Source organism: Ambystoma mexicanum, chromosome 5p (assembly GCF_040938575.1).
Source record: "Ambystoma mexicanum isolate Mex_15411 chromosome 5p, UKY_AmexF1_1, whole genome shotgun sequence".
Lineage (NCBI taxonomy): Eukaryota > Metazoa > Chordata > Amphibia > Caudata > Ambystomatidae > Ambystoma > Ambystoma mexicanum.
In genome coordinates this window covers 945106618-945119607 of record NC_090930.1, presented here as the reverse complement: position 1 = coordinate 945119607, position 12990 = coordinate 945106618, and the positions used below count along the sequence as shown (strand labels likewise).

The 12990-nt window shown below is 45.7% G+C and overlaps 1 protein-coding gene across 2 annotated transcripts in view; it reads left to right on the top strand.

Moving 5' to 3' along the window:
- Window positions 1-12990, top strand: part of ANKRD12 (ankyrin repeat domain 12) — a 1194452-nt gene that overhangs the window by 493816 nt on the left and 687646 nt on the right. Inside the window, exon 4 of one of the 2 annotated variants that reach the window (XM_069613393.1) lies at window positions 381-449. The exons of the other annotated variant lie outside the window; for it this stretch is intronic. Coding sequence (XP_069469494.1) covers window positions 381-449 — 69 coding nt within the window. The remainder of the gene's footprint in view (window positions 1-380; window positions 450-12990) is intronic. 2 annotated transcript variants of the gene reach the window in all.

Here is a 12990-nt window from a genome sequence, read left to right as displayed (position 1 = left end):
ACCTCTTTGAACTAAATGACAGTGCCTTGTACCTGAGAATATAAGATTTTCAATGAAGAGTGGCAACATATAACATTATGGAAAATCATGAGTGGCAAAACATATTTCTTTTGGTTTTTTGTTTGTTGTTCATGTATACACACAATGTAAATCTGAATACTGCTTGCCATAAAGAAAATGAAAGAATGTATTTTCCAAGCAATTAAGTGCTATGCATGGGCATTTTCTGAGAGCTTGAACACCTTGATACCCGTTGGAAAACTCAATTATTCACTGTCTGATTAGTGATATTTAGAACTGTCTTATATACTTTGCTTTATTTCCTTCTCACCCTCCCTCCCCTCCACCCCCCTCTGTTTCTCTTCTTAACTGTTCTTTAGATTCTGATCCAGGAAACACATGTGAAAACTGGGGAGAAAGATTAATGCCTTCTTACAGGACCTATTCAGGTAAAATTGATTACTAGCTGTACCTCAGAATCCTGCAAATATACATATGCAAATACTATTTTCCTTTACCTCTAGTTTAACTATGCAGTGCTTCTGGTCCTCTAAAGCCATAGCATTGTTTCAGTTAATCTACTTTCTGCTGAAAATATTTCCTCAAAGCTTACTTGTATAGGGCCTCTTGTTGTCTGCTTGGGAAACAACCATTCAAGCAGCTCTAATCCTTTTGCTCTAAAATTCTATAACAGTCCCTAACCAGGCACCATGAGCAAATGTCATACGTCTGTTGCAAATGCATCCTAGAGGTCACATTTAGTGTAGCTACGGCTTGTTGCGTTAGTGGACAAGGACCAAGAACTAGGTGTAGCATTGTTGTGGCCACATGTTCGGTTGCAAGTGACAGTGCTGTAAATGAATTTCATTCCTCCAGCTGCTCTGTGAGTATTTACTCCTGGCTTCTGTGAGTGAAGGCATTTCTTCTGTAGATCAAATCACTTGTTGGAAAGACCCAAACGCCTCCTGTTCTGGTTCAAATCGTTCCTAATCCAATCTAGAGTTAATGTTTCCAACATAGCAAAGGGTTACAGTTTTCTATCAATTGATTAAGGATCCACCAAATTCTATGATGATTCAACAGGACTCAGCCGTATTACTTTAACACAATCCTGGTACTAGTTTGCTGATGATGAATCATAAGTTTGCGTTCACCTACTCCAGGGATCCTCCATTTCTTGAGGTTGATCAAGTAGCTGCCAAATTCCTCAAGGCCAGCTCATCTATGCAGCACAACCCTAACAAGAAGAAAAGGATTTCCCCACAGGTCAAATCCTGTTCAGAAATCTCCTCTGAGTATACATCATATAAAGCCATTGTGTTCCATGAGACTGCCATTGCGGATTGGTGTAGTGGTAATGGTTTAGTCACTTCCCTCGGCTAGAAATGTCTGGGTATCCCGACCTGAGTGGGACTGGCATACAGAGTGCTCGCTCTAGAGACTGAGCAGGACAGCAAGTCCCTTTCTCTATCTCGCCTCCGTCCTGACATCCATTTGATTACCCAAACGAAGATCTTGATGATGAATAAGTTATATGGGACTTCGGTATTGCACTTTTTGTGGGTACTCTTAGGGCAGAGGTCACCCCACGATTTGGTGGTAGAGTCATAGTTAGTGAGATGTCACCATCACTGCATAGAGCCAAAAAGGTTGATTGTTGAAAGACATGCTCCAAGTTCTGATTGGCACAGTTAGGGAGCTTATTAATAGAAAGTAATGAATCCTCCCATATTTCTAGTAAAGCTCCATAATTGGAATCCAAGGCTGACCAAGCATTCTGTTGCTTAGAATTATGACGTTTGTCTAAATTTGCATGTTTTAGAGAACTTTTTCTTTCCCTTTTTCTTTCCATCTGAAAAGGAAAGCGGGTAGTAGAGGCTGGAGGCAGCTAATATTTACCAGGAGAATCATCAGCCATCGTTTGTAATGAACCTAAAAATGTTCTTGAAATGTAAGAGGCAGGGGGTTTTATTTTTAATTTGTAGTCTTCTTTAGGCGTGTGGCTGTGAACTGATGAGATAAACTTCTTGAGGTTCCAGGTCAAGACAAGAAGTAGCAATTGATAGACTATTATCAAGACTGCGGCTTGTTTGTACATTGTCAAAAATCATCATAGCTGTCCTTTTTCCCTACTGAAGCAGCCCTCCAGCCTCTTTTCCTTTGCAGTTGGTGAGCAGGTGCAAGTGGGCCTAGGTCACATGGCCTAAGCCCCACCCACCTTCTTATCTCTGCCTCTTCCTTTCTGTTCTTAGCTCGACTTAGATCAAGGACGTCTCTCACTGGGTGTCCGAATTGTAGGGCAGACGAAGAAAAGCGCTATTCCTGTTTGGACCAGGAAGACCCAGGGCTCGAACCCCAGCTCAGACAACAGGTAAGCACACGCTGACATGTGTTTTCTCCCTCCTTCACCACAGGCCATCCCTACCAACAACAGGCAATGGTAACATCATCACCCCTCCTTTAAGGCATAAACTCTGCAATGCAGCAACCTCACCCACGTCCGCTTCAAGCCCATCAGCACCCCTCACCGTCCACAACACGGAAGTTGATGCTCTCCAGCATCTGCTCAGCTATCACCCATGCAGCAGACATCGCCAACCACATCGCTATACACAACCTTGACGCCATCTTCATCACTGAGACCTGTCTGACACCCACCCACATCCTAGATGTCCTTGTCCCCGATGGCTACAGCATCCAACACCAGACGAACAAGACAGGTGGAGGCCTCATGGTCCTCCACAAGACTTTGTGGCCCTGCACCAGACTTGACTTTGAGAACTTTGGCTCCTTTAAAGTCCACTTCTGCCACTTCAAGCTCTCCCTGACGGACACAGTCACCTTCCATCTCATCTTCAGACCACCCAAACCCAACACTGCCTTCATCAGAGACTTCACCGACCAGGTCACCACCATGTCCGTCACACATGCCACATCTTCCTAGGCGACTTCAACCTCCCAGGCAATAAGGTCACCAAACCGATGAAGGAAGCTCTCTTCGGCCTTCTCGACACCCTCAGCCTTCCCGGTGGAAGCCCTCACCAACCTCTACCTCGCATGGACCGAACACCCCGAACCGAACTGCGTCCCTCTACTGGAAGTACTCAACGCCACCCTCTCAGCCTCCATAGACTGACATGTGCCTCTAAAACAACGCACCTGAAAACCGAAATAGTCAGACATCAGGAAACAAGAAAACTTGGACCGCATCCGACCTGACGCACCTCAAGGAACTCAGAGCAACCCACTGGCAACTAATCAACACAGCTAAGGCCTCCTACTATTAGAACACCTTAGCAGAAGCCAAAAACATCAGATGCCTCTTCAAGGTGGTCAGCACTGCATCAACCTGCTACTCGACCCTGCCATACCATACTCCATTGAAAAATCCACCACCATCAACACCTTCTTCATCAACAAAATCACCAAGATTCGCCAGCTCATAGACACCAGCTCTACATCCACAGACCCACCTCACGTCCCTCCTTGTGAAATCTCCACACCATGGACAACATTCAAAACACTCTCTAAAGAGGATCTGGTCGAAACCCTGGCTGCCCTCAAAGCCACATCGTATACAGACAACCTCCCCCCATCATCCATCCTCAAGACTTTCCCTGCAGAAGCTCTCCTTCTCTACCTAGAGACCATCAACGGCTCCCTAACTCAAGGCCAGGGACGTCATTAGGGGGTCGCCAGTGGTCTCAACTGAGACCCCTCGGGGCTGCAGTTGCAACTCCTGGGGACTCCCTTGCAACCCCAACTCACCCCTCCCCCCCCCCCGACCTCCCAAGAAAACTGAATCTCCTGGTGTAGCTGGGGTCCCCGCCACACTGGGTCTGGTGGGCCGGGGAGGCGCTCAGTATGGGTTGGAGCTGACCATGACATGTGGCACATGTCACATGCCACGTTCAGCTCCAACCCATTCTCCCTCGGCTTCCTTGCAGCTCACATACAGGAACCAGGAAGCTCTTGCAGCTTCCTGGTTCCTGTTTGTGAGCAGCAGAGAGGAGCCGAGGGTGACCTTGAAGAACAGACTGAAGCTCCAAGAAAAAGGTAAGAAGGCTTTTTTAAAAAAATATAATGGGCATTTTGCATTGCGTGAAGTGCGTGTCAGATGTATGTATGTGAATGGTGGTTTAATGAGAAGTGATGTGATGTGTGTTTTTGAATGTTCTGGGTGGGTGTGAGAAACCTTAAGGTTTCTCCCTGACTAAACCCCAGAGATCTGTCATCCAGGTGGCCAGGACACGGCTATCACTGTTGGATCCAGTTCCTGGAGGTGGACTACTGAGGGAGGATCACCTGGATGGGAGGTCTTCGGGGCTAGGAGTGGGACACAGACAGGTGAGATGCAGTATCCCCCTTCCTTCAATACCTCTTCACCATCATACCACGTAGGACATTCAAAAACACTGCCCCCCTTTCCTAACACGAACACTTTCGCACAACAGTTTAACACCAGAGCCGTTTACCTGACATGTCCCAATACAAGGGTAGGGCAATTGACAAGAATCACGCACACCTGATGGCCCTTTCCCTTCCCCATAGGGATAAAGGGTGGAGCAAGAGAGCACAGTACGAGCAAGGCAGACCGCAGGACGAGACAGCTATTCAGACCTGGCAGTTCAAGAGGAGGAGAAAGGCGCCAAATATAGAGAGGCTGACTGGGAGAGACACAACCTTACCCTTTTCGACAAAACCTGCGAACCCTCCGCTGGAAGAAACGTAAGACCGAGGACAATAGCCCAAGTGTGCTGCAGCAGATGTCAACGGCACACAGAGCGTATGGACGCCGATTAGTCGGAGCGAGGACGACTCCTGCTTCCGTGGTACCGGCCTTGACTCCAGTAAAAAGGATGCCAAGTGGTTCATCACAGCCAGTGAGTCGAGGAGAGAGCCGATAAGAACTGGGCTGTGGTGAATGAAAATCGCAAAGTGGCAAACTGAGAGAAGTCTAAAAGAACTGCAACATTGTGAAGGGGAGACCCGCTGCAAAACAGAACCAGTACCATGTGGGTGCTGCTCCAAGAAACCCTGGTCAATCCCCGTCTGAGTGAAACTACAGATCCAGAAGGCCGTAGGAGAGCCGCCAAAATAGGTCAAAGTGGTCATACAGGAGGTCAAGCAAAATCTCCATACAGTTGAAAGCCTTTTGTTTTAACGAGGCTTGCAAGCCAATGCTGCTGATGGTTGGAATGTTAGTAGGTCATCAGCTGTGTTACTGTTCTAAATAATATGTACACTGTTTATGATGTACTTTTTTACTTTCTGTTGAAGTTCTATTGTAGTCAGTTGTTTGGCAATAGGTTTCTTAGTATAGAACCTTTTTATTTGACACGCCACTACGACTGACTTATTTTCATTGGTTGGTCAACGCTTGCTCCCATCTTAGATTTAGGTTCAGATTAGGCGTTTTAACAATCTGCATACAGTTTAATAAACACACTTGAACTGTGATCACTTGTGTCTGTCTTTACTGTTGCTACCATGAGTTCCTTACAGTGGGTGTGTCCCTCTTTAGAGAGTGCAATGAGGGGATGTAAGAGAAGGTGTGAGTGATTGCTGGGTGAATGTGATGTGATGTGTGTTTTTGAATGTTCTGGTTGGGTGGGTGGGTCTGTCCCTGTGTAGAGAATGCAATGAGTGGATGTAAGAGAAGGTGTGAGTGACTGGTGGGTGAATGAGAAGTGATGTTGTGTGTTTTTGAATGTTCTAGGTGGGTGTGTACCTGTGTAGAGAATGCAATGAGTGTATGTAATAGAAGGTGTGAGTGACTGGCGGGTGAATATGTATGAATGTGATGGTGTGTTTTTGAATGTTCTGGAAGGGTGGGTGGGCATGTGCCTGTGTAGAGAATGCAATGGGTGGAGGTAAGGAAAGGTGTATGAGTGAGTGACTGATGGGTGAATGAGTATGAATGTGACAGTGTGTTTTTGAATGTTCTGGTTGGGTGGGTGTGTGCCTGTGTAGAGAATGCAATTAGTGGATGTAATAGAAGGTGTGAGTGACTGGCGGGTGAATATGTATGAATGTGATGGTGTGTTTTTGAATGTTCTGGAAGGGTGGGTGGGCATGTGCCTGTGTAGAGAATGCAATGGGTGGAGGTAAGGAAAGGTGTATGAGTGAGTGACTGGTGGGTGAATTAGTATGAATGTGGTAGTGTGTGTTTGAATGTTCTGCATGGGGTTTGGTGTGTGCGTGTTGGTGAATTCAGTGCAAGTGAATGTCAGAGTGGCTGTATGGGTGAGTGAACGGTGCGTGAAAAGGGATGCATGTGTGTGTAAGGCCCTAGGAGACTGGGGTTCACTGGAGCATTGTTGCCACATCCTTTATTGATCTTGCATGTTTTACTGGTATTTTCAGACAGAGCCAAGTTCATGTGTGTCGTTACCTGGCTAGACTGGCATTTTGGTGCAGTCAGTCTAGCCATTGCTTACTGCGGCATGACATTTATTATTCGGCATTTTAAAAAAAAGCATGCATAATAAGGAGTGTTATCTCGCTAGACTGCTATTTTGGTGTAGCGGTCTGTATATTTTTTTTACTGTAGAATGACTTTGTATTAACTGAGCATCTATGATGAATCAAGCATGATAAATGTTCTTATGGGTCTAGGCTGGCTTACATTGGAACCAGTTTGGACATGTTTTCATATTGTGAGATGTCACTTTTAATGGCCTAACCAACGGGAGTATGTTCTTACATAGGAGTACTGGCATATATTGGCAGTGCCAGTTTTGTGCACAGTGCCAGTAAGGATACTATAAAAAAACATTTTAAAGCGAACATTAGTATGATCTTATATGGGAATACTAGCATATGTTGGTGGAGCCAACATGGAAATGTATGTGCACAGCCAGCATGACATATTTTTTTTATACTGGCATATATTGAATGGACCGACATGATAATGCATTGGGAAATGCCCTGTGCACTTTTGGTGACTTGCATCAATTGTACTTTTTTTTCATGATTTACCCTGCAAAACAAATTGTTGGCCTTTTACCCACATTTTCACAGAACGTGTGCTGTGTAATGCACCATTATTCAAAAATTTTCCATGGGAGGGAGAATCCCCCATACCCCCTTCACCCCCCATCTCCCACCCCATTTTCGCTACGCTCGATCGCAATCCCAAATTTGTGGCAAATATTTACATCCTCCAAAAAAACACCAGGCATCGCCCCCTTCTGTCTATGCAACGTAAACATTTAAGCTTTGATTAAAAAACATATTTATTTCTTTCACTTGCAGTAGTACATGCCTCTGCAGCGGCATAATCATCCTGGACATTGCGCACATGTGGGGGTCCGGACCCGGCCCGGGTGTAGCGTGCCTTTGCTTTGTTAAGGTGCATGGGCTGCCTCCACAGCATGTCTCGCAGTGGAGCCGCCAAATTTTGTGCTACTCCATTGGGTCTGACAAAGTGGTAGTGTGCAGTACGCGCCTTGAAGTCTGCCAGTGAATCCCTAGGTGAGAAGCAACTTGTGGATGTTTTCAATTTAAAATAACGGCGTGGTGCTGTGGATTTATGTGTGCAGCAATGATATTACATTAAATGGTTGTTTGTTTTAAGTCCACTGACACCCAGTATTACGCTTAGATAATAAAAACTTTGGGGGGTCTTGGATATATTGAAAGAACCTTTCCCAGATATACTCCAGCAAAGATAACACTATCAGGTGCACTCCCCTGTGTGCACGCAAACCAGTATAATAGGTTTCTTCTATCGTAGTGGTAACTCACATAGATACATTTATAACCAGGGAATTTTGTTGTTACTAAATCCTGGTCAATGATTTAATGTTCAGACCTTGCTCATGCAGCATTTTTCTCCTGGCTTGTTTAACGCAGCAATGCCACAGATAATGCGTACTTCTGTGTCCATTGATCTATAGATGTTTCATACACTAGCTGTAGCCTGCGTTAGAGATTTCGGTTAGCCTGTTAAAAATACCGCATTATGTATGTTTTATATACAGACCCCACGTCAAATCTGGAAAATGGACAAATCGGGCCTCCCTCTGTGCCTCGGTTCTTATATCTGGCTGAAATGAGAGCGCCTGGAAACACGGGTGCTAGACGCATCTGAAAAACCTGAAGGTGGTTTGCTGTCACTTCCCGTGATGTCACTTACACTACCCCTGCCATTTTGGTGAAATTACGTCCCTGCTCAAAGCACCTTCCCATCAACCCTAAAGTCAGGACAAATCCTCTCTCTATTAAACAAATCCACTCTGGATCCTGACAACCTAGGTAACCATAGCCTCATCTTCCCTTCCTAGGTAAGATCATCGAGAAAGCAGTAGCCGTGCAACTGCAGAAACACACCAACAATCTCCTCCAAACCTACCAACCGGGTGCAGATCCAGATGAAGCATGGCGTCAGTACCATACATGTCGACAATGCCCTCAACATCCTTGACAGGGGCAACCCTTGCCTCCTGGTTCTATTTCACCTCTCTGCTGCTTTAGACCACCAGGCACACAGACACCGTACATTGGCACGTGGGGATCAGCAACCTTGTCCTACGCTGGTCCAAGTCCTACCTCGCCAACCACTAGCAGTTTATTCAAATGGACTCTTATAGATCACCAGTGCTACCAGTCACTTGTGGGGTCCTGCAGGGTTCCATCGTTTCACCAGTAATCTTCAATCTATGCATGGAGTTGCTGAGAGCCCTCCTAGCCACACACAATCCACCAATATGCTGACGACACACAGATTGACTACATCAAGGACATCCACAGGCTCAAAACCTGCCTCTCGCTGATCCAGTGTTGGATGTCCAGTGCATACTTGAAGCTCAACCCCTCCAAGACCGAATTCCTACTCCTTACCAGCAACACCGAACACCCAGACATTTCAGCCTGGCTATCAACCATGAACCCAGAAGGCTTCCCACCTGAGCTCAACTCCTGCGCTGAGTGCCTCGGGTTCCACATCGACAAATGCCTCCTTCAAGACGTACATAGCTAAGAAAACTCAAACAGCCTGGTATCAGCTCTTCCCCCTGCGGAAAGTCAAGCCCTTCCTTCCTCCGAAAAGCTTTAGATCCACCGTTCAAGCACTGGTCCTATCCCATCTGGATGGGGCAATGCCCTCCTCGAAGGTCTCCTGTCATCTGCCCTTGTCCCCCTGAGAAGTGTCCTACACGTGGCTGTTTGCCTCATCAAGGTTCTACGCAGCTACAACCACATCACCCCGGCCCTCATCGCCCTTCACTGGCTCCCACTGCACGCACAAATCACCTTCAAGTCTTGCTGCATCATCTAAAAGGCAGTCTCCCCCAGGTCACCCAGCTACCTTGCAGAGAAACTCAGCATCTCCAGCGGACAGCGCAACACCAGAAGCCAGGACGCATGTAGACTTGAAATCTAACACTGCAAAAAGTAAAGGACCAGAAAACAAGCCTTCTCTGCCTACGCCCAAGACTATGGCACTGTCGCCCCATCAGCATCAAACTCGCCCCCACGTTCCTACAATTCAGAAAATAACTCAAAACCCACCTCTTCAAGGAGTCTCTCCTCCTCAACACCTAAGCCATCACGTCCCCCCACCACCTCACGCACCAGGATTGCTACATTCTGTACGCTCCTCTCCTCCCCACCACCCTGTACAGCTGTGCCCCTCCTCTGTGCCCCCCTAAATCCTATCCCCAGCTGTATATCTGTTCTGTTGTTACCTCTGAAAAGCTCTCTGTTGTGCATCTGTACTGTTCTACCTCTGTAAAGTGCCCAATTGCTTCTCGAAGCTAGGTCCGCACACAATAAATACCATAATTATAATAATAATGATAGCTCTTAAATGTGGATGACGGAGAGCATAAATCGGCATGATTAAACATAGATTCAGTTAAAACTGATTAAGCTGATGGCATATTAGCATCCAGTGGACTAGATGGTCGCACTTGTTCTCGTTTAGGTAATTGAGAATGAGACACCCATGCTTCTAATTTAATTTTAAAAGCTATTAATGACAGCGTATGAGTTTTAAATTCAGCACTGATGTATCGTAAAACGTGACAATAGAGTTGAGAACTAAGATAAGGGCTCAAATAGGAGGTACCATTTTTACAATATCATGGAAGTTTAATGTAGCTTTGGGCTGAAATGAAAGGCCAGATGAGCCAATAAAAGGAAGCATTGCAATGTGAAATGTGGTGCTCCAAAAAGATAGATGGAGTATCCGGAAATGATCCCAACGATCGTTGCAAATCTTGACGCTCAACACAGTCCGAAACATCTGGCTGATTGGTGATATCAGTGTGTAGTTAGTCGGAGGAGAAAAGTGCCATCGACTGACGCGATAACTATAATTGGTACCTAAATGTGTTCACCTCCCATTTAATCGGCAGTACCAGTAATGCGTTTATAGGTATTCCTCTGTACCCAGCTAGTGGAAATAAGCAGGACTTCTGCACATTAATCGTGATACCAGACAGTTCTGCATAGTGCTCAAATGCATCCAAAATACACTGTAAATTGGTTTCTGGATGTTGTAGGTAAAGCAGCATATCGACAGCATATAGGGAAATCAGGTTTTTGCTGCCTTGTGTAACTATACCTGCGTCTTGATATTCCTGCCAGAGATACACTGCTAGTGGTTCTAAGGCCAGTATAAACAACATGGACACCCCTGCCGTGTGCCTTTTACTTAACAGCCATTGTTCCTAGATGAGGGCACCTGTCTTGACTCGTGCTACTGGATTACTATATAGCAGCCGTACCCATTTAATATATGTGGGCCCTATGCCGAAGCTTTTCAGCACTGCCAGTAACCATGGTCATCTGATCGAGTCGAACGCATTGACTGCGTCAAGTGAGGCTACGGCTAGATGGTGCGTGCTGTCCTGGGTGTGGTCTATTATATGGTGTAACCTCCTCAGGTTACACGTAATATTTCTGTCCGGAACATACCCCGACTGGTCTGAGGAAATAAGCTTGGATATTGCTGGCTTGAGCCTGTTTGCCATTAAAGCTGTCTGTATTTTCCCATCTTGGTTAAGCAACGACAGGGGTCTATAAGATCTGCAGTCAGTGCCAGGCTTTTTGGGCTTCAGTAGTGGCATAATAATTGACTCTCTCAATGACATTGGTAGTGTGCCTATATCTAATGCTTCAATAAGCATAGCTAGCAACAGGGTTTGACATCTGAAATAATTTTTTTATAGAATTCAATAGGTAATCCGTCTGCCCTGGGTGCTTTACCGGACGGTAACCCTCTTATTGTGTGTTCTAATTCCTCTCTGGTTATGGGGCCCTCTAACCTGTCGGCAGTCTCTGCGTCCAGTGTTGGGAGATCAATGAAGGATAAAGCCTTGTTTATCCCAGACAGACGGGTCATTGATGTCTCTGCATAGAACTCCCTGTAATAATCATGAAAACATTTATTTATTCCTTCTTGCGTACCATTTTCTTCCCCATTACCTCCCACTACCATCCTTGTCATATCTCGCTTAGTTTCACTTTTGTATAGCCAGGCCAATAAGCGTCCTGGATTATCTCCTTTCGTATGTTGTCTCTCTACGTATTTCTTATAACTCAACATACTTAATCTTTCCCAATGATCAAGACATTACTTCCTGGGCGCGTTCTTTAGACATGTCACTCAAGCCTTCTATGGTTTCTAATTTGGTTTCTGCTTTGTGTAAGTCCCTTTCTATTGTGGTTTACATTCCTTTCGTTTTAGCTATTGCTCCCCCCCCCAATCACTACTTTGAAGGCTTCACAAAGTGTGCTCGATGACTCCACACTGTCCGTGTTATATTTGAAATATTCCTTAACGCCCTCTCTCAGGTGTTCCCGAAACACTTCATCTCTCAGGGATTCACCTCTAAGCCTCCAGTTCGAGATGCGTATCCTATGGGTGAGAGTATTGCCATGTGACCACCAAGGGGGCATGATGTAATAATACTTGTGCCTTGTATTTAGCTCATTTAAATTCACATATGATCTATACTCCTGTAAAGACAGTCTAATCTAGTATATAGTTCCTTGGGGGCGATGTAATGTAAATATCCTTGCGCTTGAGGGTGTAGTGTCCTCAATATATCGGACAGTTTGAATGTACGTAACAGTGTATTCATGGCTTTGGCAGGATGGGCTGGGTGTATGAATTTGTTGTATGATCTATCCAGTATTGGATCGAGTACGCATTTAAAATCCCCTACCCATATCAGTGTGCCATCTCTATATGAGCTGATTAAGGAGTACAGGGAACGGAAATATGCTGCTGTCATGATTAGGTGCTTAAGTGTTAATAAGGCATATATCTCTCCGTTCTAACTGTCCCTGTATTATAATCATCCAACCATCCGTATTTTTAAAGATCTCGAGGACTCTGATGGGCACGGACAGCGCCACCAAAACCCCTCTAGCATATGCCGAGCCTAGAGTTGTGCCGCTCCATTTTTTAGTTAGGGTGACTTTTTTCTCCCCCGTGAGGTGCGTCTCCTGAAGGAGTGCTATGCAGAGCTTTTTGGCATCTCAGGTATGTCATTATTCTATTCCGTTTGATGTAACTGTTCAGTCCTCTGATATTCCAGGATACTATTTTAAGTTCCCCCATCGCTCATGAAAGCTCAGACATGCTTTGACAGTCTGATGTCCATTATATATACCCTGTGTGGATCTATAGGCTATTCCCTTACTAAATACCCCAACTCCCTTTCCCTACGCCCTCCCAACAATTACACAGCTCAATACCTTGTGCTCAGGCATTCCCACTTCTCACTCCCACCCCAGTTACTTGCCCTGGTGCCTAGAGTGCAGCGGGCGGATACGTAACTGCTAGTATCTGAGAAAACATCTGGTCTGGGGTGAAGGATGTTTCCTCACAGTACATTCCCACATGGGTACTGCACTGATGGCCACTGCCGTCTGCATAGGTTTCGGTGCCTGAGTCAAATTGTCCTGAGGACGCCTCTCCTTAGTAGCCCAACGGCTGTGCGCATCTCTGGCCTTACTTCACCCTCATAGGTCAGT